The 27,819-nt window shown below is 31.8% G+C and overlaps 2 protein-coding genes across 3 annotated transcripts in view; both read left to right on the top strand.

The window, feature by feature from the left end:
* Nucleotides 1–608: 608 nt before the first annotated feature.
* LOC111710235 (SPARC-related modular calcium-binding protein 2) lies at nucleotides 609–19,446 on the top strand. 2 transcript variants are annotated; one of them, XM_023484301.1, is made up of 16 exons: nucleotides 609–890; nucleotides 1,167–1,239; nucleotides 7,752–7,831; nucleotides 8,098–8,171; nucleotides 12,209–12,331; nucleotides 12,560–12,728; nucleotides 13,423–13,531; nucleotides 14,388–14,480; nucleotides 15,384–15,495; nucleotides 16,526–16,660; nucleotides 17,132–17,350; nucleotides 17,721–17,847; nucleotides 17,934–18,041; nucleotides 18,404–18,476; nucleotides 18,556–18,706; nucleotides 18,926–19,446. In XM_023484301.1, exons 2-16 carry the CDS (start codon nucleotides 1,168–1,170, stop codon nucleotides 19,009–19,011), a joined length of 1,731 nt encoding a protein of 576 aa, XP_023340069.1. In that variant the 5' UTR covers nucleotides 609–890; nucleotide 1,167; the 3' UTR covers nucleotides 19,012–19,446. The 2 variants fall into 2 exon arrangements, with proteins under 2 accessions (XP_023340069.1, XP_023340076.1); XM_023484308.1 differs by lacking the exons at nucleotides 609–890; nucleotides 1,167–1,239; nucleotides 7,752–7,831; nucleotides 8,098–8,171 and adding an exon at nucleotides 8,725–8,857.
* A 1,457-nt stretch (nucleotides 19,447–20,903) lies between these two features.
* Nucleotides 20,904–27,819, top strand: part of LOC111710193 (uncharacterized) — a 31,151-nt gene continuing 24,235 nt past the window's right edge. The window contains exons 1-3 of the mRNA XM_023484256.1: nucleotides 20,904–20,988; nucleotides 23,198–23,266; nucleotides 24,961–25,045. Of these exons, the coding sequence (XP_023340024.1) occupies nucleotides 23,203–23,266; nucleotides 24,961–25,045 (149 nt within the window). The 5' untranslated portion in view covers nucleotides 20,904–20,988; nucleotides 23,198–23,202. The remainder of the gene's footprint in view (nucleotides 20,989–23,197; nucleotides 23,267–24,960; nucleotides 25,046–27,819) is intronic.

Genomic DNA, 27,819 nt, shown 5'->3' with positions numbered 1-27,819 from the left:
ACCACATCCTTCAGGCTGCAAGCAGACCAACCTCATCCTGCAGGCTGCAGGCAAAACAATCCCACCCTGCAGGCTGCATGCTGAACAATCCAACCCAGCAGGCTGCATGCAGAGTACAGACCAATTTCACCCTGCAAGCTGCTTGAGACCAATCTAATCCTGCAATCCAATTAAAATAATTGAGATAAAAAAAGAAAAAAGGTTTTTAATTATGTTTACGTTAAAACTTACAATATTTTATCTTGTGGGTCAAAAGCTTGACCCCTTTTTCATTTTGATTTTGAAATTCAAAAACTTACAAGGGATTCTTGCTAAAAGTCGTTTTTGCTTTCTTTTGATAGAAAAAGTGTATTAACTGAATCATCCAGAAAAAAGTGTCAGAGATTAAAAAATAACTATCGTTAACTTGTCATATTTGTTACTAACACTCTGTGGCATACCACTCCATAAAGCATACAAAAGAGAGCCGTACTTTTACTAAACCAATGTGATAAATTTTATTTCGAGTTTAATAGTGTAGACTGTGGAGAGAACTGTGCGGCCTGAAGAAACGACGTGAATAAAACTATGCGGGCGAGAGGGCTCTCCCAACATTTGTGAGTTTCCCTCAGTTCTATATTAGCCGGGTATCGGTCAATGGAGCCGCCACAGCGCAGGAGAGGGAGGGGAAGGTGTCAATCCTTTATTATCACGTGATCTTTCAGTAGTTTCTTGACTGTCAAACTTTCAACATATACGAACCCGGCTCCCTGTGTCAGCATTTATGTTGTGATGTGAACTAATTGATAAATAAAACAGGAATGGAAGACTTTATTTTTGTCGGCGCCTGACAGACGGTTTTCTCAGTGAGTCCATGTAAACAGAAGATAGATAGATAAATAATATTTAAGGAATACACTTCTATTATAAACAAATCTTTGATATCATAATAACATGCATAATAATTTATTTACTTTATTAATCAACAACAATTATTTAAGAAATCGCTTCAATTAATATCTTTTATAATTTGCATTACTAATATGCAAAAAAAAATTTTATTTATTTCATGGAAACAAGTTTAAAGTTGTTTTTGACATGTTAGCATTTTAAGCATTTTTTGTCTGGACAAATGAAATGATTTTACAATTAAACATAAATTAATTTTAAATAGAATGCATTTAAAGAATGTTTTTACGCGACCAGGTCGCTACAGTCATCATTTTTCTTCATGTTTTCCAGATTACTCAGTCGGCAGTGGTGAGATTTTATATTTGTGACCTCATTTTTTCTATTCACTCTCCACATTTTTAATAGATAGTTCATAACATTTATATTATTAAACTCTTTTTAGAAGGTTTAATCTAAAGTTTTTAAGCTGAGAAGATTGATCTTGATCCATTAGTGATCAGAGATGTTTTTGTTTTGAACCTAGGGATCAATCATTAATCTCCATCTTATACTGACTTATTCATTGATTCAATTCCTCTTCGATACCCTTCAGAGATAACTTTAATTGAGTGATGGAGCATCTATCGTCAAATTCAAAAGTACCCATATTAGATATCGAGATCGAGCGTTAGAAATCAACGATACTCCACGTAAAAGTTTCTATCTTAGGATAATTTTTATGTTGCTTTCATTATTTGGTCCAATAATAGCTAGTCGATGCGACGTAATATTGTTGAAAATGAATAGAAAGTAATATTTAGCAAAAAAGTGAAATTACCATGGGGGTGTCAACAGGGGCGGATACAAGATATAAGTGAGGGGGGGGGCAAGATTTTTTAGGAACAAAAAAAATTCATAATTAGGAACAAAAAGTCGGGCCAAAATTTTTTTTGACTTGAAAGACTCAAAATGAGTCAGAATTAATGACTAAAGACTAAAAAACTACATTTTTAACTTTTCATTTCTTCCATATTTTTCTCTTTCTTTTTTAGTTCTTTCCTATTTTTCTCTCTTTTGTTTTGTTAATGTTTGCTGTATGGGAAAGGGGCGGCTAGGTTTAAAGGTTGTCGGTAATATTAAAAGAAACAGATCTGGCATTAACTTCCACAGGGATAAAAATTGTTAACACGGTGCAACAAAAATATCAGATGTCCTGGTGTAACCTTTTAAATCCCTTAATTCTATCGACCGAACAAAAGTAAACTGAAGGCACTAGAAGCGTGCAAATACGTCTAGTGTATTCCGTCCGAATAAAGGGCGTATACAGGGGGGGAGAAGAGGGGGGCAGTGCCTCTCTCTAAACCTTATGCCTGATATCCAAGAAACCAAACGTTTTGAATCTACAATTAAAATTTTGCCCCCCCCCCCTGGAGCTACCAGGGGGGGGGGCAAACAAAGTTGCGCTTCGCAAACATTGGCCCCCCACTTTATTTATTCCTGTATACGCCCTTTTGGTACGCCGTTTGGCACGAGATAAAAACTTGTTTTCAAACATTTCGTATTGTATTTCACCCAAATATTATGGATGACGTTTTCAACACTTTATCAAATCTTTTTTTACGTTTTATCAACCATTATCAACCATTATCAACCATTATCAATCATTATCAACCATTATCAACCATTATCAACCATAATCAACCATTATCAACCATAATGAACCATGTCAACCATTATCAACCATTATCAACCATTATCAACCATTATCAACCATTATCAACCATTATCAATCATTATCAACCATTTTCAACCATTATCAACCATAATCAACCATTATCAACCATTATCAACCATTATCAACCATTATCAACCATAATCAACCATTATCAACCATTATCAACCATAATCAACCATTATCAACCATTATCAACTATTATACAACCATTATCAACCATTATAAACCATTATCAACCATTATCAACCATTATCAACAATTATCAACCATTATCAACCATAATCAACCATTATCAACCCATCAAATTTGTTTCTTTACCACCCAACCTCTCCTCTCTAATTTACATACCCCAGACTCCTCTACGCGCTGTTGAAATTTTACATACAAAACTTAAATATCGGTTTCGCTATGTTTGATATTTAACCCCCCCCCCCATGTAAATAATTACAGGGCGGGGCAGGGTAGGGGTAAAGGTCTGGTCAGACAAGGTATTCGGTTTATGCAGTAATGCCTACAGTGCCTAGTGCCTAGTGCATGGGTTTCTTTTATTCTTTCTAAGTAGTATTGATCTGGTTGTATACTGTTTAGGTTAGATGATATCATTTCTATGTAACAGGTTTTAAATAAATCTTGTTTTCATTCATTTAACCTTGTTCATTCATCAATTATTTGAATATTTTGAAAAAATATCCTAAATTTGGGATCGATGAGACCCTCTCCGCTACTACAAATTTCTGTTGTACAATTAAGTTGACCCTGTACTGTACTATATATTAAGTTGACCCTGTACTGTGCTCTATATTAAGTTGACCCTGTACTGTGCTCTATATTAAGTTGACCCTGTACTGTGCTATATATTAAGTTGACCCTGTACTGTGCTATATATTAAGTTGACCCTGTACTGTGCTATATATTAAGTTGACCCTGTACTGTGCTATATATTAAGTTGACCCTGTACTGTGCTATATATTAAGTTGACCCTGTACTGTACTATATATTTTACTTTAGTTCACTCTACAATAAAGCTATGACTGCAGTACGTGAAATTTAGTTCATTTTTCTCTAGTTGTACTTTAGTTCACCTTGTACTAGTTTCACATTAATTAGTTATGACTGAATCACCCTGTACTTTTATGACTATATTTGTACTTTAGTTCACCCTGTACTAGTTTCACATTAATTAGTTATGACTGAATCACCCTGTACTTTTATGACTATATTTGTACTTTAGTTCACCCTGTACTAGTTTCACATTAATTAGTTATGACTGAATCACCCTGTACTTTTATGACTATATTTGTACTTTAGTTCACCCTGTACTAGTTTCACATTAATTAGTTATGACTGAATCACCCTGTACTTTTATGACTATATTTGTACTTTAGTTCACCCTGTACTAGTTTCACATTAATTAGTTATGACTGAATCACCCTGTACTTTTATGACTATATTTGTACTTTAGTTCACCCTGTACTAGTTTCACATTAATTAGTTATGACTGAATCACCCTGTACTTTTATGACTATATTTGTACTTTAGTTCACCCTGTACTAGTTTCACATTAATTAGTTATGACTGAATCACCCTGTACTTTTATGACTATATTTGTACTTTAGTTCACCCTGTACTAGTTTCACATTAATTAGTTATGACTGAATCACCCTGTACTTTTATGACTATATTTGTACTTTAGTTCACCCTGTACTAGTTTCACATTAATTAGTTATGACTGAATCACCCTGTACTTTTATGACTATATTTGTACTTTAGTTCACCCTGTACTAGTTATGACTAGTGTATATGTATATATTAAACATAATGACAGTCAAAACATGACACTATGCATGACATCATGCTCACTAAAAATGCATGAACACATTTTTAAAATTAAATCCTAAATTGTATAATCTTGGACGCTTAAGTTTTTACTCAGGCAGTTTGCAAAAGATTAAAATCTCAAAATAACAAATAAAACTACACATTATACACTTCACAGGTTGTATCAAAACCTACTTACTTATACACATTATACACTACACAGGTTGTATCAAAACCTACTTACTTATACACATTATACACTACACAGGTTGTATCAAAACCTAGGATGATTTCATCAAACATTTATATTTCATGAACAACCTGTGCCATAAAAATTGTACCTTGGCGGTTAAAAATCCTGGTATTTTTCTTATTATTCCTCCGAATATTAAATCTTGGTGAAAAACAGCAAATACGTCTCGAAATTACTCAAAATTTAGCATTTCCTTCAACATAATACAATTTAGAGGCTAGGGGGGAATGATAGACAGTTTGAGGGCGGGGAGGGGTTGTAAGAATGGTAGGGGGGGGGGGGTATTATTGTTAAATAGTGAACACCTGACCCCCCTAGAACCATTGCCCATAATGAGATAGGTGCCCAACTGTCTGGTCCAACCGGGCGCATAATTTTCTTTATTTCAACGGACGCACAATTCAAATCTTATAACAAACAAATTTAACTTTTAATTTTTTCTTACGCTTTTATTCTTTTTCTTTTTTATATCTCCATCTTAATTCTATCTCCTTTTCAAGGATTTTCCTTTATACTTTTTACTTTCTAGATTTTCCCCTCAATTATCTTTCCTTTCCAGATATTCTCTTTTACTCTATTTTCTTTAAATATATTTGATACTTTTCTCTTTCTTTTTTGTTATTTCCTATTTTTATCTTTCTTTTTTAATTCTTCCCTATTTTGCTCTTTCTTTTTTAGTTCTTTCCTATTTTTCTCTCTTTTGTTTTGTTATTTCCTATTTTTCTCTTTTTTTAGTTCTTCAATATTTTTCTCGTTCTTCAATATTTGTCTCTTTCTATTTTGGTTTTTCCTTATATTTCTCTTTTTTTTAGTTCTTCCCAATTTTTCTCTTTCTTTTTGGTTATTTCCTATTTTTCTCTTTCTTTTTTAGTTCTTCCATATTTTTCTCTTTCTTTTTTAGTTCTTCCATATTTTTCTCTTTCTTTTTGATTATTTCCTATTTTTCTCTTTCTTTTTTAGTTCATCCATATTTTTCTCTTTCTTTTTTAGTTCTTTCCTATATTTCTCTTTTTTTTAGTTCTTCACTATTTTTCTCTTTCTATTTTAAGTCTTCCCTGTTTTTCTCTTTCTTTTTTAGTTCTTACCTGTTTTTTTCTCTTTCTTTTCCTTATCTTCCTCTTTATTCTCTTTCTTTTTCACATCTTTTTTCTCTTTTTTTCCAAGATCTTTCTTCCTCTTTCCTTTCTTTCTTTTTAGTTTTTTCAAATCATCTTTCTTATTCCCTAGGTGTTGTATTATGTTTCTAGATTTGACCAACAAGGCATAATAGATTTATTTTCCACACCATTTATCTTAAACTTCAGTTTATCATTCATTCATATTCATGTTGAAATTCATCCTTATATTCATTTATCATTCATTCATATTCATGTTAAAATTCATTCTTATATTCATTAATCATTCATTCATATTCATGTTAAAATTCATTATTTATTGTGTATGCATTATTTATTTATAATAACAGACTTTTTTTGCGTTCATGCAATCACTTACTTTTCATTTTTATCTGCATGTGAGATGTCTATTATTAAATAAAATGGTTTTGTTCACATCTTTCGAATTTTCCATCTTTAAATCAAATGAGTTTGTTTACATCTACCAAGTGTTCAATCTTTAAATCAAATAAGTTTGTCGACATCTCCCAAGTGTTCAATCTTTTAATCAAATGAGTTTGTAAATAGTAACTGTCTATTGAGTTTACCATCTTAAATCAAATAGGTTTTTTCATCTATCGCGTTTTTTCATCTTCAAATCAAATGGATTGTTTCCTTATATCAAGTTTTCCATCTTTAAATCAAATGGATTGTTTACTTATATCAAGTTTTCCATCTTTAGATCAAATGGATGGTTTACTTATATTAAGTTTTCCATCTTTAAATCAAATGGATGGTTTATTTAAATCAAGTTTTCCATCTTTAAATCAAAGGGATTGTTTACTTAAATCAAGTTTTCCATCTTTAAATCAAAGGGATTGTTAACTTAAATCAAGTTTTCCATCTTTAAATCAAAGGGATTGTTTACTTATATCAAGTTTTCCATCTTAAAATCAAACAGTTTTGTCAATTCTATCGTCTTCCATTTTTTTTAAGATAATCAAGTACTGTACGGGTCGTGAACTGGGGGGGGCTAAGATTTGTAAGTAGAAAACACAATTAGGATTTAAAGGATACCAATATGACTCTTGAATCCACCTCGAAATAAAGAGATATCATCAAATATATTTTGGGCAAAAGATTGTCTTCTCTGATATAGGTGGGTGCCCTTTGTCCTAGGGCCGCCGACAACCCTCCCAGACAGTTTGGAGCCGTTCTTAATTACTTTACACCTGGTCTACAACTAGCTGGATTTCTAAATATCTATTTAGCTAGCTGGCTTTCTAAACATCTACTTAGCTAGGTGGATTTCTAAACATCTATTTAGCTAACTGGATTTCTAAATATCTATTGAGCTAGCTAAATTTCTTAAAATTTATTTAGCTAGCTGGATATCTAAATATCTATTTATCTAGCTGGATTTCTAAATATCTATTGTGCTAGACGGATTTCTAAATATCTATTTAGATAGCTGGATTTCTAAATATTTATTGAGCTAGATGGATTTCTAAAAATCTATTTAGCTACCTAGTTTTTTAAACATCTATTTTGCTCGCTAGATTTCTAAATATCTATTTAGATAGCTGGATTTCTAAATATCTATTTAGATAGCTGGATTTCTAAATATCTATTTAGAGATAGCTGGATTTTTAAATATCTATTTAGAGATAGCTGGATTTCTAAATATCTATTTAGATAGCAAGATTTCTAAATATCTATTTAGCTAGCTGGTTTTCTAAACATATATTTAGCTACCTGGATTTTAAATAATCATTAAGCTAGCTGGAATTGTATTTAGCTAGCTAGCTGGCTTTGAACAAAACTAAAATTGAGAAAAAATGTCTAATTATTGTAGGAAAATGTCTAATTATTGTAGGAAAATGTCTAATTATTGTAGGAACATGTCTAATTATTGTAGGAAAATGTCTAATTATTGTAGGAAAATGTCTAATTATTGTAGGAAAATGTCTAATTATTGTAGGAAAGTGAATGTGCTGTGGACTGTAGGAATGAGAGGTTAAGACCAGTGTGTGGTTCTAACAGTAAAACTTATTCTTCAAGGTGAAGTTTAGAATTCTATCTGCCAAACATTCCCTCGGCCCTTCCAAGTAAAACTTAAAATGTTGGAAGTTTAATAGAAGGACATTTCATTGATGGAATATTGTCTATGAAATGTCCTTCCTATGATTTTGTGATTTTTGAAATGTTTTTTTTTAAATTATCTATCATTAACCTATAATTGCAGTTATTTTCCTTTTTTAATGTATTGAAACATTTAATTTTTTTTTGCTTTTTGTACATAAAAAATAATAAATGACATATTTAAGATGTGAGTTAGAAAAAGAACAGTGTTCTGGATTAGATATAAAGCTACGGTACAGGGGACCTTGTCAAGATGGAGGTAACAATGTTATGCACAAATTAGAAATAAAGCTACGGTACAGAGGACCTTGTCAAGATGGAGGTAAGAATATTATGTACAAATTAGATATAAAGTTACGGTTCAGAGGACCTTGTCAAGATGGAGGTAAGAATATTATGTACAAATTAGATATAAAGCTACAGTACAGAGGACCTTGTCAAGATGGAGGTAAGGATATTATCTACAAATTAGAAATAAAGCTACGGTACAGAGGGCCTTCACTGCGATTTAATGGTCTCACGCTCTCAAGCTTAAATTGCTGAGAATTTTGCCAATTACTTCTAAAAAACCAAATCTAGCCACAAGTGCTTTACAGTGCTAAAATGTACATGTAAAGGGCTACAGAAAAGCATAAGTGAGTTATAGCGGTAAAATCTAAGCTTAGGGCGTTGCGACACTTCAAAGTCAACCCTGTCTTAAAGATTGGTGAGACTGTTTATAAGCATGCTGAATCTATGTGCCTTGTCAAGATGGAGGTAAGAATATAATGTACAAATTAGATATAAAGCTACAGTTCAGAGGACCTTGTCAAGATGGAGGTAAGAATAATATGTGCAAATTAGATATAAAGCTACAGTACAGGGGACCTTGTCAAGATGGAGGTAAGAATATTATGTACAAATTAGATATAAAGCTACGGTACAGGGGACCTTGTCAAGATGGAGGTAAGAATGTTATGTACAAATTAGATATAAAGTTACGGTACAGAGGGCCTTGTCATGATGGAGGTAAGAATAGTATGTACAAATTAGATATAAAGCTACAGTACATAGGACCTTGTCAAGATGGAGGTAAGAATATTATGTAAAAATTAGATATAAAACTACAGTACATAGGACCTTGTCAAGATGGAGGTAAGAATATTATGTACAAATTTCTTACCAGGGGTACAATCATAATATTATGTAATATGTACAATATAAATGTACTAAGCTGTCAGGGATTTTTGTCGCAGATTTAAAAAAAATCGAAATTTTTTAAGTAAAAGGAACTGAGTTTTTGCCACAAATTATGATTTTACAATCACTAAATATTTTTAAGCTGGTGTAAACCTTTGATATTTCAAACTATCATTATTTGATCTAAAATGATTCATAGTTTGAAATATCTAAGGTCTCCGACATTCAAATGCAAAGATATAGGGATAAGAAAATCAGAATTTGTGACAAAAACTCAATTCCTTTGTTCCATTCTTACACTAAATAAATCTTCCCAGGGATAATATATAGTCCCGCAAAAAAATTGGGCCCGATGGTTTCAGCCGTTTTGACGTTTATCGGTTATAAACAAACACCAGAACAGACAAGCAAAGTGTATATAAAGAAGGGGTCTACTTGTAATAAGGTGTAGACTGTAGAGACTGTAGATACAGTTATAAAACTATATACAATGTAAAATTGTTAAGTTTGTTAAAAACAAAGATAATATATATATAGATATGCAGGCAGGTATAAATTCAGAGGTCTTGAGAAAAGGTGCAAACAGCACCATTTCTGTCGTACGCATGGCATTTTATCCTCTGGATTATTGCTAATTTATCACTTTGTTTATGCGTGATAACACTAAATGCGTACTATAGTATCAACAATGTATACTGCATATTGTACTTAATGAAACAAATTAATCAATGCAAATAAAACTGAGGTAGGAATTTCACTAGACAAAGTTTAAATGTGCAAGTTGTACTGAATGGCATACGTAAATTAACGCAATTTAAATAAAAATTATTACTATAAAAGTACATCGAATCTAGGACAAAGTACAACTGATCTGATCATAACATAAACAAAACGCGTACTGTATGTTTGTGTTACCTTGAAATTTAATTTTATTGGTCAAACAGGTCCAGATAGCAACACTTGAACTATACAGGATGCAATACGCGTACTGAATGTTTTTATAACACAAATGCGTATTTCCTACAGAAGGCAGCAAGGGGAGAAAGGAATATAGAAAGTAATCAATTTGCTATAGATGTCTCTCCTTGCACCTTTTCTCAGAGGTTCAAAAATTAGTTGTCTGCTACAAGCAATTTAGGAAGGAGGTTTCTACCTGCCTGCATATCTATATATATATTATCTTTGGTTAAAAACGGCACACTTTTAAGTTTATGTACCTAAACAAATTGTCAAAGTAATAATATGTACAATAAAACAATTGAATTAAAAATAAGTTATAAAATTCTGTAAAACATTGTAATATTATACAATCAATTTACAAGTCTGAACTCAACCAATTCAGATCTTATCATTTCAAGAATATTCAAATATTAATAATATAAAAATATAAATATTTTTGACTTCAAAAATATTTTGATTTTTAAAAAGTGAGAAAAAATTTCTCGTTCCAGTTCTTAATATAGTTGAATACAGAGAGAGTACTTTCGCAAATCTAATCTAAAATCGTAGATTTAGCAACCAAACCCGCACACTGTAATTGTAAATTAGCATAGAACTAGGAATTTGCAAACACACGCACAATTAGGAATTTGTTTCATAACCCATCAAAATAAGATGACTTAAAAAAATGAATTGTATCAAATTTTCTATCTCTGATATTGATGAAACAATTTTTTAAATATCAATTGTGTATTGTACTTTTGTTTCTCATGAAACAACTATTGTCCATCAAAAGCTTTTCAAGTTTTGACAGATATCTTCGTGGATTTCTGACAGCCGGCAAATCTGGTTTGATGGGCGCGTTTCTTGTGCAAATTTGAATTGTATCATGCATGCGATATTGCAGGCATTGTATTGGAAAAAAGAAGCCTAGACGTAAATTTGCATATTACAAGATTTCTGCTTTTCAGATTAAATTATTGCTTGCAGTCTAACAGTGCACTTTTATTCACTTCTTTAACATCACAGGATCTTATTTTCATGAACTTATATTCACTTCTTTAACATCACAGGATCTTATTTGTATGTACTTTATTCACTTCTATATCATCAAAGAATCTTATTTTCATGCACTTTTATTCACTTCTATACAATCAAAGCAACTTATTTTCATACACTTTTATTCACTTCTATATTTGTATGCACTTTTATTCACTTCTATACCATCAAGGGATCTTATTTTCATGCACTTTTATTTCACTTCTAAACCATCAAAGCAACTTGTTTTTCTGAACTTTTATTCACTTCTATACAATCAAAGGATCTTATTTTCATACACTTTTATTCACTTCTATATTTGTATGCACTTTATTCACTTCTATACCATCAAGGGATCTTATTTTCATGCACTTTTATTCACTTCTATATTTTTGCACTTTATTCACTTCTATACCATCAAAGGATCTTATTTTTCTGCACTTTTATTCACTTCTATACCATCAAAGAATCTTATTTTTCTGCACTTTATTCACTTCTATACCATCAAACATTTTTATTTTTCTGCACTTTTATTCACTTCTATACCATCAAAGAATCTTATTTTTCTGCACTTTTATTCACTTCTATACCATCAAAGAATCTTATTTTCATGCACTTTTATTCACTTCTATATTTGTATGCACTTTATTCACCTCTTTACCATCAAAGAATCTTATTTTTCTGCACTTTTATTCACTTCTATAACATCAAAGAATTTTATGTTTTTGCACTTTTATTTACTTCTATACCATCAAAGAATCTTATTTTTCTGCACTTTTATTCACTTCTATAACATCAAAGAATTTTATTTTTTGCACTTTTATTCACTTCTATACCATCAAAGAATCTTATTTTTCTGCACTTTTATTCACTTCTATACAATCAAAGCACCTTATTTTCAAGCACTTTTATTCACTTCTATACTATCAAAGCAACTTATTTTCAAACACTTTTATTCACTTCTATACCATCAAAGACTCTTTTGAAGTTAAAAAGTTAAGAATCAAAATACGAAATATTGATATGTTTTGCCTACAGTTTACAGTTTACAGTGTACAGTGTACAGTGTACAGTGTACAGTTTACAGAATACCGTTGTTTTCAAATAAGTACAATTTTCTTACTCTTAAAATACTTCTAGTTAGTTCCCGATGCCTGGAGGAGAGACAAAATGCAGTTCGGACGAGTTCAGAATCAGGGATTCCGCTATTCGTCCCGGACTGCTTATCGGACGGATCGTATAACGAGGTCCAGTGTCATAAAGGTAATGCCAATAGACCGTTGACGATTAAAGATTGACGTTTGGCGTTTGACGTGTAATGTTTAACGTTTAACATTTTGATGTTAGGCATTTTACGTTTTACGTTTTACGTTTTACGTTTTACGTTTTACGTTTTACGTTTTACGTTTTACGTTTTACGTTTTACGTTTTACGTTTTACGTTTTAGATTTGACGTTTGACGTTTACAATAATAACAATGTGTTTATCAAGGAACTGGTTATTGTTGGTGTGTAAACGATGCTGGAAAACCGGTTCCTGGAACCAGTGTTAGATACGCACGTCCCAGCTGCCGGTCTGCTCCAGATTCGGCGCGTTTTAGGCGTGGCAGAGACAGAGATAAAAGGAAGGGTTCTAGAGCAACGTGCACGCAAGCAGACAGGTAAATAAACAGGCAATAAACACACTGATGAAAGGAAATAAGTAGACAGGTTACAGGTAGATAAGTATGCAGGTAGATAAGATAAAAAGTAGAAAGAAAACAAGTAGACAGGTAGAAAAGATAAAAAGTGTTATAACGTAGACAGGTAGAAAAGATAAAAAGTAGACCAGTATATACGAAAACAAGTAGACATATAGACAAGATAAAACGTAGACAGGTAGATAAGAAGACAAGCAGGTTGGTAGATAAGAAGATAAGTAGACAGGTAGATAAGCAATAAAAATAGACAAAAGAGAAGACATGATGACAAGTTGACAAGGAGCCAAGTATACAGGTAGATAAGAAGACAAGTAGAAGTGGTAGACAAACTAGAATACATTTATACATGTGTAAATAGGTAGACTTAGACATTGGTTGAAGTTGATGTGTAGAAAAGTAGACAAAAGATATATTTCAATAAGATCAAGTACAGTGGGGCCCGTAAAACTGTGCAATAGATAGACGACTGTTGCCTGTTGGATATAAAGAGCATAAAACCTCATTTAATAATAAGTCAATGTTCAAGCTACAAATAAAGCATTATAACAACATAAAATACACAAAAAGATTGCGTTAATGTCGTCTTCCTATTCTACAGTATTATAGGTTTCACCGACAATGAGAGAACATTTGTTTAAACCAATATTTTGTTTAGATCCTCGTTTAACTCTAATCTGAAGGAGATGATCTCTACAGAGCACAGGAGTATGTTTGGAGCTAAGGGTATTCCTGCAGGAACCATTCTAGGAAACTCAGATCAGGAGGTCGGATTTAAACTCACATTAAAGGGACTGTAGACGTGATTTAAAGTGACCCTTTATTTTCAAAGTGGCATCTTCATTGACGTACACCGGAACCCTTGATAGATTTGGCTTAATATCAATATTGTGGAGGATATCAATAGTGTGGAGGATATCAATAGGGTGGAGGATATCAATAGTGTGGAGGATATCAATAGGGTGGAAGATATCAATAGTGTGGAGGATATTGCCGCTTTTCTAGCTTAAGATTTTTTTAACCTTAAAGGATTACTTCCTCCATTGTATCTAAAGCAGTAACTTTTGTAGAGAAACCATGATTGATAATATTTCATTTTTAAAGAGATAAACATGGATTACTCATTCATTTTTGCTCAGAAAAAGTCGGGCATTACTTGTCGAAATATAGGGTCACTTGAAATTACGAGTATAGTCCCTTTAAACTGTCATCCTTTTATATTAAATCTTAACTGTTTTTAAATTAAAATTTCTTTTCTGGAAACCTATTTATATGAAAAAATTGTTCCAAGAAATTTAAACTGTTTAACATTCGGAATATAATAAACTACTACCTTAAACCCAAATTGGAGATTACATTTAAATAATATATATTTTTTATTGTAATTAATTAATAGCAAAAGTTTTAGCATGACTACAACATTTGTGGTCTCAGGTTCATATTATGACCAAAAAATAGATGGCGGTCATATCTCAGTGTTGAATAATGATGATATTTTCCATAATTGTTATTAAAGATTAGAAAATTAGTTATAGCGAAAGGACAAAAGTATAAACCTAAAATTGTACAAAAGCAAGATGAAAAAAGTCTGAAATGAACCCAAACTAAAAATTATAAATCTAGGTAATGGAATGGAAATTCTCCCAGCTGGATGAGGATAGGGACGGAGTTCTTAAAAATAAAGAATTAAAACAATTTAAGGAAGATATAAGAAAGGTAAATACTTGGTGTTTTTGTAACATTTAAAACTTTAAAATTTCCCTTTTAAAAAGATTATTTTACACCGGCAAAAATTGCTTAATAACAATGTTATCCACAATGTTGAGGTTTAAAACAAGTGTAGTGTACTACATATTTACGTACGTGCAGTGCATATGAACATTGTAAACTGAGCCGCTAATTAAAGAAAGGATCATTTCCGTTTTGGTAACAATATATTTGTGAAGATTTTCATGTAAGAGTCAGAAAATTGTAAAAATAATGCTAGATGAAGAATATGAAATAAATCTTCAACCCAAAAAAATTATACAAATTGTCTAGCCAATAAACGAAACCCTAGATACTTTTACCAGGTTCAATGACGATGCTCTAAAATTTCGGGCTCTTTATAGATTCATGCTTATTCACTGTGTCTTTCACCTCCAGTCACTGAAATATTTCAACCAAATTAATTTATTTAAAATTATAAAATAAAGAAACTGATTACTTTCCTCATACTAAAATTTTCTGATCCGTATAAAAATTTATTTATGATGTATGCCTGTGATATTTTAAACAATAAATTCTGGTCAATCGAACAATTAAAGTGTAAAATATAAAAAGTGTCTAGTTACACCATCAGCTTGCAAAGATAAATGGATTAGGAAAAAATAGTTGGATGCAAGTGAAAAGTTGCTTCCTAATACATCAGACTGAAATAAACTTCATCGTTGTCAGTTTCAAAACTGGTTTAGCTGTCTTTGTTGGTAATTTACAAAACTAGAAGTACTACAATTTGAAGGAAAAAATGAAAAATTTACAAAATTTACAAAAATTTACAAAAATTTACAAAAATTCATAAAAATTTACAAAAATTTATCAAAATTTACAAAATTTAAATGAAAACCATTAATTTTGAAGGTTCTTCGACCTCGTGGCTGCAGTCGGACGTTCACTAAGTTTTGTGACATGGATTCGGATCGAAGGATTTCTAAACAGGAATGGAGATCCTGCTCAGGATTAGAGGAAAATTGTAAGATTTATAAATCAAACGTTTTAAAAATTTACATGTTTTTCGGGACAGGGGCATTAAAGAACATAAATTAGTATTAGAAATTATCCTTTTAGTCATAATTTTGGCTTAAAAAGTTCGCAAAAAAACACTCTTTTTGTTAGATGTTTTAATCAAAATAATACTAAATATGAATGTCGGCTCAAGATTTAGCGAAAAAAATTGTAAGCAAAGTCATAGTCGATATGAAGCCATTACGCTGTTTAAATTAAATAAATCAACAAGTTTAACTGGACTGTAAGCGTATTTTCAATTGACCCTGTATGCAAAGAGGGCACTGCCCGATCTATTACGATACAATTTAACATTTGTCTTTTCATCGAGTACAGAGATATTTGTGTATAAAACTATTAAGTACCGCTTGAACTCTTTTAAAACCTGGTGTACACTGCATCCAGTGTGAAGTCAACAAAGCTAATCCGTTACTTGTGAACCTTCAAATCACCGAATATTTTATGTTAAAAAAGATTTTCAAACATTCAAAAAAACTTTTATAGTTTCTAACTTTTTTATTTTCGAATTTTTTAGTTTTGAATTTTTTTAGTTTTGCACTTTTTTAGTTTCGAAGTTTTTAGTTTTTTGGCAAGTCTAGAAAGTAAGTATTGATCTTCTTTAAATTTAAAACAGCTTGAAAACAAAGTTTTCAACCGTCAAAAGTGTTTCTGTAGATTAATGAGGATAAGTCCGATATCCTTGGTCAATCAAAGGTTTAAAGGGAGTGTTCGCTGTATGGACGCTACGTTCTTCGGTGTGAGTCGTTTTTAACAATTTTCTCCTTATAGACGCAAAGATAGAAGTAAGATTAGTAGCAATCAAAAGCGCTTTTTATCGCATTAAGCCTATACCCCCTTTTCATTTTTCGCGAACACTCCCTTTAAAGGGTACTGTTGGAAATCGGACACGTCACTTTATAACTGGAGGGTCACTTGAAATAACGCCTTCAGTCCTTTTAAAAAATAACATATTTTTAAACTAAGTTTTTTTTCTTTAGTTTCCTTCAAGTTGTTCTTGAGCCTGAACAGTGATGAGGATGAGATAAGAAGACGGGAGGAGAGGGAGAGGAAGAGAGGAGAAGAGAGAACGGGGATTCGAGGAGAGGAGGAGCAGGAGGAGCATCTATCTCCAGGTAAAAAAAAACTTATTTCTTTAATAGAATATGTAACTCCCCTTCAAACTCGAACTTTCTGATCCTTTCACAGAGGCGTATTCAGGGGGGGCCTGTAGGGGCCCTGGTAAATGGCTGTGAAGATGTGTCTAAAATGTCTTTGCAAGATGAACAGTGAAGACGGACAAGTTTACTCTGTTTGTATACTGTAATTTTCTTGTAGAGGCGTATTCAGGGGGGGCCTGTAGGGGCCCCCCCCCCCCCCCTGGACCAGTGAAATCTATGGACTTCAAGGGGTTTTCAGACCCCAACGGGTGCTGAGCTCCCCCCTGGAAAAAAAAATGTAAATGGGCAAATTTCGGAATACGCCCATGTCCTTTTATCATTGATCCTGTTACATCCAATAAAATATCAAGGTTTACTTCATCATGCCGCCAAAATATGTTGATTAAAAAGGATGAGTTCAATTAATTTCTACATTTTTCTTTGAAGATGATAGTCCGAGTCCGAGTCTGTATAATCGACAATACATAGAGGAGGAGGAGGAGATGGAGGAGGAAGTGGATGAGGAGGGAGATTGGAAGGAGGGACAAGACGACGAGGGAAGTTGGAGGGAGGGTCGAGGAGACTGTAAAACGGAGAGAGAAGAGGCTACCAAGGAAGCGAGGGCAGGAAATGAGGCGACTTATATTCCTGAATGCGATCGAACAGGTAAATAGTAAATAACGATTATAGGGGAAAATGAATTGTCTCTTAAGCTAAATGATGAGGTAAATGATGAGGTAAATGTCCTACATTTTTACATATTTCTTGGCCGATCTGAGATCGAATACTTTTTGTGAATATTGTTAGACTTGAATGCTTGCTCTCTATATCCAATATGAACACTTTTGAATTTTAGATCCCTCTTTTAAATTTATCCCTGCAGAGTATGCCCATCACCGGATATCGAAGAAGAATTAAATTAATCCGTAAATTAATACTTGATCCTGGGATTTACTTCACAAAAGTTCGGGCTTCTGTTCTAATAATAGATAATTTTATCAATTAAAAAGTATTATTTTAATTCTATTGTTTTCAGGTGAATATAACGAAGTACAGTGCTACAAGAGTACAGGGTACTGCTGGTGTGTAGAGAAGGGTACAGGAAGACCAGTACCCGGTACATCTAGTAAACATCATGTACCAGACTGTACTAAACCCTCCAGGTATACAAAGCTATAGTTATTATTATCATTATTATTATTATTATTTTATTATTATTAGTTTTATTATTATTTTTGATATGTTTAAGGAGGGAATGGTTGAAGTGTGAGGGTGTAAAGAGGGATCAGTTTCTGTCTGAACTAAAGGATTGGTTTAGAGAGAGAATGGATAGAAGCTCTTCCAGTACTCAGTACAGGTAAACAAAACAACAACAGTTTTAAAGTTGCAATTTTTTTTTAAAAAGAATGATTTCTGAGTAAAAACAATTGTGATTTTTTTATCTTTAAACAGGGCTGTTATAATTATGTTTATTTTTGTATAATATATAATTTGTGTCCAATGAAAACAAAGCGTTAAAACCGAGCAGGTCCAGTTTAAATTTTATAAAACTAAGCATTTTTTTTCTTCATTTTTACCAAGGAAAAGTGGCGGCTTAAAAAGTTTTAAATATAAAAGGGACTTAAAGTAACTATAGTAGTAGGCTAGTTATATATAAAACTTGGTAAAACAAATTCTTGGTATTTAATAATAAAAATCTATTAATACTTTTATGTTTAGAGATTCCAGTTTGAGTTCTACAGAGAATAGTATTATGTGGAAATTCTCAGTTCTTGACAGAAACAAAGATGGGGTAAACTTTACATATTATCAGATTTTCAATCCTTCATCTTTAATTTTTTTGATGTTTGCATCTTACATTTTTTGTTCAGGTTTTAAAGAGAAAAGAAATACGCGCGTTTAAAGGTGAACTGCGCGCAATAGCAGGGTTGAAACTGTGCGGTAAGCGCATCAATAAATACTGTGATCTCAACTTGGATAAGAAAATTTCAATCGACGAGTGGAAATCTTGTCTAAACCAAGGTTAGTACTGACAATTTTCTAAAAATTGGTGTCAAAATAAACTCTGTTTTTTTTAATCTTTATATTTATTTACGAATATTTAGATAAATTAAATAGTCTAAGATTGAAATATAAAAGGTTGGCCCCAAATGGTTTCAAAGTTCTAGGGATTAGAACATTTGAGTTTGTAACAAAGACCAAATTTCTTTTATTTATAAGTATTTAGTTCTGATTTTTCAGGAGAAGGAGGCAGAATGTCTTCAATAAACCCTGTATCAAGGAGAAGAGGACCAAATCCCTTGAAAACTTGGCTGAAAGGGGACTAGCATGGAGGGAATTCTTCCTCCCTTTATACTGGCAAAATGTGATCAAGTTTTTCTCAATTGTCTTAGAGAAGTTCTAAGTTTAAGCGGAGAAAACACCCTCATCATGAGCAGCGATTTTGCAGCGAACAATTTGTGGTGAAATCAAATCCAGTGAAACGTCTTTCATTATAATAATGCTCAGTTGAGCTTTTCAAATCCTCAGTTGTTTTTTGTTTCAACATATAATCATTAAACCTTTGATGGAACTTTCTTTCAAAATTCAGAGTCCTAAAAAAGGTTTCTTTGTTTGAAGGAATATGCAGGTGTGCTGATATAAGCAAATTTTTGTTTTTAAGGACTTTTTTTGTTTAAAACACTTCACTTTTGCGTAGTTAAATATAATGTACATATATTCCTTATTGCTGTTATTATGTCATAATAATTATTATTATTTGTAAGAAATAAATATTGAATATTGAATATTTAATGGCTACTCGAAGTACTAAAAAACGTGCTCTAAATGTTCTTGATTTAAATGGCTTAACTTAATCTTCGTGCCGAACTTGAATAAATGCATTGAATTTGTTTTAAAAAGGGGGGAAACAAATTTATAATAAACGTTTATCTTATTTATCAAATAGCAACCTGTTTTAGATGCTTGAGAAATGAATAATAATTAGATCTTGAAGAGATAAAATTATACAAACCTGTTAACAATAATAGAAATAAGAAATGAATAATAATTAGATCTTGAAGGGATAAAATTATACAAACCTCTTTACAATTATATAAATGAGAAATGAGAAATATGAAATAGAAATTAGAAGTGAAGAATAATGAATGAGAAACGAGGAATAAGGAATGCATGAGAAGTGAGAAATGAAGAATGAGGAATGAAGAGGTAAAAATGTCGAATGAGGAATGAGAAATCAAGAGAGAAAATGAAGAATGTGGAATGAAAAATAAGCAATGAGAAATGAAAAAAAAATGAAAAATGAGAAACGAGTAATGAAAATAAAGAAATGAGGAATGAGAAATGAGAAATGAGAAATGAGGAATGAAAACTTAGAAATGAGGAATGAAAAATGAGAAATGGGAATGAAAAATGAGAAATGAAGAATGAAAAATGGAAAATGATAAATCAGGCATGAGAAATGAGAAATAACGAATGAGTAATGAGGAATGAAAAATGAGAAGTGAGAAATGAGGAACGAGTAATGAGAATTGATGAGTGAGGAATGAGGAATAAGAATTGAGGTATATGAGAACTAAGAATTGAGGTATATGAGAATTTAGAATTGAAGTATATGAGAACTAAGAATTGAGGTATATGAGAATTAAGAATTGAGGTATATGAGAACTAAGAATTGAGGTATATGAGAACATAGAATTGAGGTATATGAGAACTAAGAATTGAGGTATATCAGAACTAAGAATTGAGGTATATCAGAACTAAGAATTGAGGAATGAAAAACTAAAAATAGATAAAGAAAATTTTTCATTTTCATGCCTTAGGACCGGGGATTGAAAATTAGGAAATGATTGATTAAAAATTGGGTTTGAATATATCAGAATGAAGAGTGATGAGAAGAATTGAGGATGTCCTGTATAAGATTGGTGTTGTAAAGATGAAATGAATGAATTGATGAATCTAGGTATGAGAGCAGGAGCTATCAGCCTCGGACCTCGAAATAAGTGGAGGATGGAAGGGCTCTAGTAGGCACTCGGCCTTACAATATGACACTCGGAGTTTTATCTCATATTTGGTCTCCAACCTTGCTGGTTTATATATCCTCTATACAGAGTCCAGTAATTACTTGTATTAAGGAACAAATTGATGTTAAAGACGTATAAACTAACTAGATCAAATAAATATAGATCGACGACATATTTTATTTTCTATTTTCAGATAAAACTCCAGAAGAAAGATTTCGGTCCCCTATCATGTAAAAATAGACTTGAATCTTTACAAATGTTCTGTTTATACAGCTTTAAAAGGTAAAAATTAAAGAGACTGTAAGGCGTAATTTCAAGTGACCCTCCATGCAAAGATGGAAATGACCGATTTACAATTCGGTATCCTTGAAACCTTAATTTTATTAACATTGTGGGAAAACCGTCGTTTTCACGACTCGATAATTGTTTATTTCTGTATGTTTCTCCGTCGCTTCTTACAAACAATAAATGCGCAAGTCACTTCTGCAGAGAAACTCTTTAAAGAACGTTATTATGTTAAATAATATTGAAAAGAGGTGGCTTCCTTACTCGTTAGATACTTTCCAGGATTAATTAATTTATGTTTTGATTGGACTCCTTTCTTATAGATCTTAATTTATTAATTATATGAATAATAAATAAATTATTTCTCACATCTTTCATATTCCAATTTACTTATGCCTTTCCTTCTCCTGATGTAGAATTATGTTGTTAAGCTGATTATCATTTTCCTACGGTGTATAATTTCCTGCTTTTTTAATTATTAATGTTCTCACATTTTCTAAAATTCTGCTTATTTCGGTTTCTTTGAAATCCAGAATTTCACAATATGTCTGGGTACGGAGTTGTTTAGTTGGACTAGTTGTCCACTTATCTAGTTGTTTAGTCGACTATTGTCTAGTTGTCTAGTGGACTAGTTGTCCATTTATCTAGTTGCTTAGTAGACTATTGTCTAGTTGTCTAGTGGACTAGTTGTCCATTTATCTAGTTGTTTAGTAGACTATTGTCTAGTTGTCTAGTGGACTAGTTGTCCATTTGTCTAATGTACAATAACCGCGTATGCAATAACCTATTCTGAATATTTCTTATACAAATGGAGTACCAGTCTGCAAAGTATGCAATAATCATATGGCAGGGCGGGCCGAGTCAGTTCTATCTCCCTTCTATTTGATACTCCTTGTTTCAATCGCTTGAAAAGTTTAAACAATTGTCATAAAAAAGTTTTGAACAGCGGACCCCAGCCCTAATCTGAATCTTCATTACTAAGTAATACTTTTCCGATTCTTACTGCAATCAATTATACACCCATTCTTCTATGTAACTTGTTTGTCTGTTTGTTGATTGACATGTTTGTGTCTAAAACCGTCAAAACGGCTGAACTGAACAAGCATAAACTTACATGACCCCAGGCTATATTTAAAACCGGTCGAAAGTAAAAAATGTTGCATCAAATTTTAAAAAAAATCCGCGGAAAGGAATTGAGTTTTTGCAACAAACTTATATTTTCTAACCCCTATATCTTTGCAACCTGATGCTGTAAACCTCTGATATTTCAAATTTAGACTATTTGATCTACCAGAATGAATAGTTTGAAATATCTAAGGTCTAGGAAAACAGGTTGCTAAGTTATAGGAATTAGAAAATCTGAGTTTGTGGCAAAAACTCAATTCCTTTAGATTGTATTTTTACATTATAACGTACAGTGTGTCCCAATAAACATAGGAATTCAGTGACGAATTCAATATCGTCTTTTTTATGAATTAGCATTGCAATACCCAGATTTTAAAAAGACATAATAGTATTATGTCTGCTAGAGTTTATTTTTTGAAAAGGGTAAATGGCTGTGAAGATGTGTCTAAAATGTCTTTGCAAGATGAACAGTGAAGACGGACAAGTTTACTCTGTTTGTATACTGTAATTTTCTTGTTTTACTAAGTACAACCGTATGCAGTCAAAACATAAACAAACAAATTGTAAACATAGCAGACGAAAATCTTACGCGTTACAGCTTTCTCAATAGGTATCAATATACTAAATTTAAGAATTTTTGAAAAGACGATATCGAATTCGTCACCATGAATTCCTATGTTTATTGAGACACCCTGCACAAGAAGAAACAATGATTGGAGTTAAAGAAACATTATTAGAAGAAGATTAACGCGAAGCACCCTATAAGCCTAGTTTGTAAATAATATAATTTAAAAATGTCCTCCTCTACATATATTCCCACTTCCAGGAAATAATACTAAAATCTGATGTCCCGGAAAATGGGGAAATGAATATTTTATTATTCTATTTTTATTCATTTTCTCTTTTCAGAAAAATTCAAAATGTTGGAATCATTCATAACCTGGAAAACTTTTAATTTATACTGACCTTTATCATTTTAAATCAGATGTAAGAAATACAAATTGTAAAAATCCAACTAAAGTATTAGACACAAATTTTATCTTTATAAATTCTAAAAAGTAAATAAAGTTAAATTGTTTAGGCAGAATGAACTCTGGTCATAGGAACTCTCTTCATCATTTATATTATTCATCACATGCTGATCCTACAGGTAATATATATTTATATTATTCATCACATGCTGATCCTACAGGTAATATATATTTATATTATTCATCACATGCTGATCCTACAGGTAATATATATTTATACTATTCATCACATGCTGATCCTACAGGTAATATATATTTATATTATTCATCACATGCTGATCCTACAGGTAATATATATTTATACTATTCATCACATGCTGATCCTACAGGTAATATATATTTATACTATTCATCACATGCTGATCCTACAGGTAATATATATTTATACTATTCATCACATGCTGATCCTACAGGTAATAAATATATCTATATATTGATTTGTACAAGTATTTGTCTGTTAATTGGTTGGTTTGCATGATTGTATCCAATAAACGTTAACCCGGAACCAAATTGGCCAACATGGCCGGTCGAAATTTAAAAATGTTGCCCTCAAAAGTTTTTATTACTTTTTTAAAATTCACTTTTGTACAACGAAATTCTGCTTTTTTATTGTTTTTTGATTTATAGGAACAACAAATAGAGGCACCTAAACCAGTATTGAAAAAATATTATTACAAATAAACGAGTGCAAAAAAAATGTTGGATTATACGACGGATTATTGAAAGCATATATTTTACAGTTTAAACCTAAATATACAGTATGTTGTATGTACTAAATATAAAATAGTATACAGACCATGTTTCCATATACCTAGATAATTCTTTATCTTGGCAGCCTACCATATTTATCTTTCTTTACCTATCTTTCAACCTTTCTGCATTTTTAGGTTCTTGTGTAAAATTAACTTCAAAAGATTAAATGTTTTTAAACAAGAAATATCCCCCCCCCCTCAGGTAGATTTAAGGTTTTAAAACATGAAAAAATTTATCTTTGTTTATTCTAAGGCGATGTAAAAATCCTACTTCTAAGGTTTCAAAATTGAATATAATGTTTATTACTAATTTAAACTATTTATGTATTTAAGCAATATTCAAAATCTTCCAAAAACTTTTTTTTTTGTCTCTTTTTAGTTGTGTTTTTAAAGGTTTTAAGAGACCGATCATCCGAGAAGTTTAAACAATTTTAGAATTGTTTGCTTTTAAAGTTTGCTTTGTTTTTCTCTGTTCAGGTCTGCATCTTCTTTCAAAGTCAAATTTCGCTTATTGTACACTGTATTTCCATCGTCCAAAAACTGGAATGCCTCGTAAGGACTCCTGATTTAAAAAGGCAGTTTAGCTTGATTTCTCCCTCTAATAGGAGTTAAGCCCAAACCTCCTTGTTATACTTCTCTTTTGACGCATTTACTCCGCTTTGAAACATTTATCATTCCTATATAAGGAAGGAAAAGTGCGTTTCTATGGTACCAGGACCGTATTCCGACAACTTCCTATTTAAGGAACTCTGGATGGAACTCGCTTCCTTAGAACTAGACTTTTCCTTCCTCTTGAGGGATTATATTCTCCTTCAAAGAAGAGTATATACGTCATAAGAGAAGTATAACAAGGAGGTTTGGGCTCAACTTCCTATTAGAGGGAGAAATCAAGCTAAACTTCCTTTTTAAATCAGGAGTCCTTACGAGGCATTCTAGTTTTAGGAGGATGGAAATACAGTGTAATGAAAGAAAACTGTCAACAACAAAATTTTGAATTGTGTAACATAGTTTTGATGACCTACTATACATTGTATACACCATTATAAAAATACCGTTTTTAGATACTTTGATTCGAGCAAACACATTGAAAAGTAAATCATCATACCAGCTTAACCAGTATCCTCTTAGTAAACAATATGGAAGCAGGTAAGATTATTTTTTTTTTTAAATAACAATTAACCCCCCCCCCTCTACCCCAAAGAAACCCATCTTTTGATTAATTTTAATATTGATTGATACTAAAATATTATCAATGAGATAAAACCATACAAAAATTGCTGCACTTGAATCATTAAGTTATCTCTTGAAAAAAGATAAGGCTCGCACCAGAAACTAGAAAAAAGGAGAAAATCGTATTTGACATCACTGGTACGATTTTGTGACCTTGTAGCCTTTCTAGTTTTGATTTTATGCACAAGTATAGAAGAAAAGCAAATTTATCCTGTTACAGATTAAACATTCAAAACATTTTTCTTGTTCTTAAGTGCTCTTGAAGACTTGAGTATGAAGAGTTATGATTGAAAACATATTAGATTGTAGTTGAAATTAGTTTGGCGTGTTTGATGCATCTAATTTTACTCTTATTTATAATCTCTCTGTCTATCTAGTTTGAGAGATTGGTTTCTATAAAGGAGACATAATTAATTTTAGTTCTAATTCTTGATCAAAACATCAAAGTTGAAAAAGTTTTAAAATAAAAATAAAATTGTTTTATATTTACGGTTTTCGAATAGAATATGTTAAAACATTTACAAGTTTATATCCTTGATTTATTTCATTGCATTGGTGTGTCTTCAATCTTTAGGGGGTTGGGGAATTAATTTAGGTGTGACACGCAATCAATCTAGTCTGATCGCGTCAACCTTGTTGCACCGGCAAGTCATGGGCTAGTCCTATTAAGTGTCTGCTTTATTTACCAAATGTCCGGGCGACACAGTACAAACTGGGACCGTAAAGGTTGACCCGGCTCGGAAATTCAAATGTACCACGACTGCCCGTGGTGATCATGTATTGTAGGTTGTAATACGTAGTGGCATAGAGTAATAAAACGAAGAGGTGAAGCTTAGCTCAGATGTACACAACCGACTTCCCTATTAATTTATTAATAGAGTGGTCGGTTGTGTACATCACGATATGTTTACGTATCTAACGCTGTACACTTGTATATAGAGTGATCGTATTTCTAAGGGGTGGTTTTATGTAGATATTTGAATGTTAGTATTGATAATTATATAGACACTTAATATGGATTTGAATAAAGAAAGAAAATCTAAAATTGGTCAATTCCATAAAATCTCCCTTAGAAATACGATCACTTTATAAACAAGTGTACAGTGTTAGATACGTAAACATATTGTGATGTATACAACCGACCACTCTATTAATTAATCAATAGGAAGGTTGGTTGGGTACATCTGAGCTAAGCTTCGCCTCTTCCTTTTATTACTTTATGCGTAGTGGAAGCAAGGTGAAACGTACACTCGACATAGCTTTCTTATGTACAGATACGTTTTTATAATGTTAAAGATTGTATTAAGTTCTTACCTTATTTTCTTAATTATATACATCTTGTCCGAAAAAAAGATAAATAATATACATACAACCTTCGTTTACAGATATATTCGTATTGTTTTTTTGTGCTTATGTATTTACATTATTACATTTGTACAAAATAAACCACACATTATATACAAACTGAGCAATGTTAATTGTTTTACACCGTACACCGGAGCGCAAAACTTATGTATTTACATTACATTTTTACTAAATAAACCACACATAATATACAAACTGAGCAATGTTAATTGTTCTACACCGTACACCGGAGCGCAAAACGTATGTATTTACATTATTACATTTGTACAAAATAAACCACGCATAATATACAAACTGTGCATTGTTAATTGTTTTACACAGTACACCGGAGCGCAAAACTTATGTATTTACATTACATTTTTACTAAATAAACCACACATAATATACAAACTGTGCATTGTTAATTGTTTTACACAGTACACCGGAGCGCAAAACTTATGACCGCCTTTTGTATGAAACCAGGTTTATCGTGAACCCAGTTTTAATAATTTGGTGAACGAATTTTGGCAGATAAAAATTATGATTATTTTATCGAGGAAAACTGAATATTTTAATTATTTTGCCTCATAAAAAGATTGTTTCGTTATCCAAAATACACACAGAAATTTGGAATTACGCAAATTTACTATCGACAACTTACTGGTCCGGTCTGTATCTGTCAAGTTTTGCTCTGTCAGTTCAAGTGCATTGTACTGCTGAATCTACTTGATATAATCAAATATTTCAAAGGTTTATTCCCGCAACAAAAAATATATTTTAATAAGTATATGCCTAAGAATGGAGTTGAAAGTGTATTCACACAGACTTAAACTTAGACATCTAAATTACCGCAACATTGCAATTATAAAATCTTTAACGTAAAATGCTAATTATCTGTAAGAATAACAACACAATGCAACAACTCTATTATATTCATTAGGGATTAGTGCGGAGGGAGGGATAATAGAATAATAAAGCTTCTGACAGAAAACCTTTACAACACTTTACACTCAATACAGTTATCCAGTACATCCAATTATACCAACCACACTGGATCATGTACAACAGTTTTGCACTCAATACAGATATCCTGTACATCCAACTATACCGACCGCACTGGATCATGTACAACAGTTTACACTCAATACATTTATCCAGTACATGCAATTATACCAACCACACTGGACTGGATATGTATAACAGTTTAAACTCAATACGTTTATCCAGTACATGCAATTATACCAACCACACTGGATCATGTACAACAGTTTACACTCAATACATTTATCCAGTACATGCAATTATACCAATCACACTGGATCATGTACAACAGTTTACACTCAATA

Source organism: Eurytemora carolleeae, unplaced genomic scaffold, assembly GCF_000591075.1.
Source record: "Eurytemora carolleeae unplaced genomic scaffold, Eaff_2.0 scaffold136, whole genome shotgun sequence".
NCBI classification, from domain to species: domain Eukaryota; kingdom Metazoa; phylum Arthropoda; class Copepoda; order Calanoida; family Temoridae; genus Eurytemora; species Eurytemora carolleeae.
This window is presented reverse-complemented; position numbering and strand designations above follow the sequence as displayed.

Excerpts from the sequence above, each read along its gene's own strand:
- LOC111710235 (XM_023484301.1), top strand. The coding sequence starts at position 1,168 with ATGTTTTTACGCGACCAGGTCGCTACAGTCATCATTTTTCTTCATGTT. Across the intron at positions 13,532-14,387 it reads TAGGAAACTCAGATCAGGAG|GTAATGGAATGGAAATTCTC; the intron begins GTCGGATTTAAA and ends TTATAAATCTAG. Across the intron at positions 17,848-17,933 it reads GACTGTACTAAACCCTCCAG|GAGGGAATGGTTGAAGTGTG; the intron begins GTATACAAAGCT and ends GATATGTTTAAG.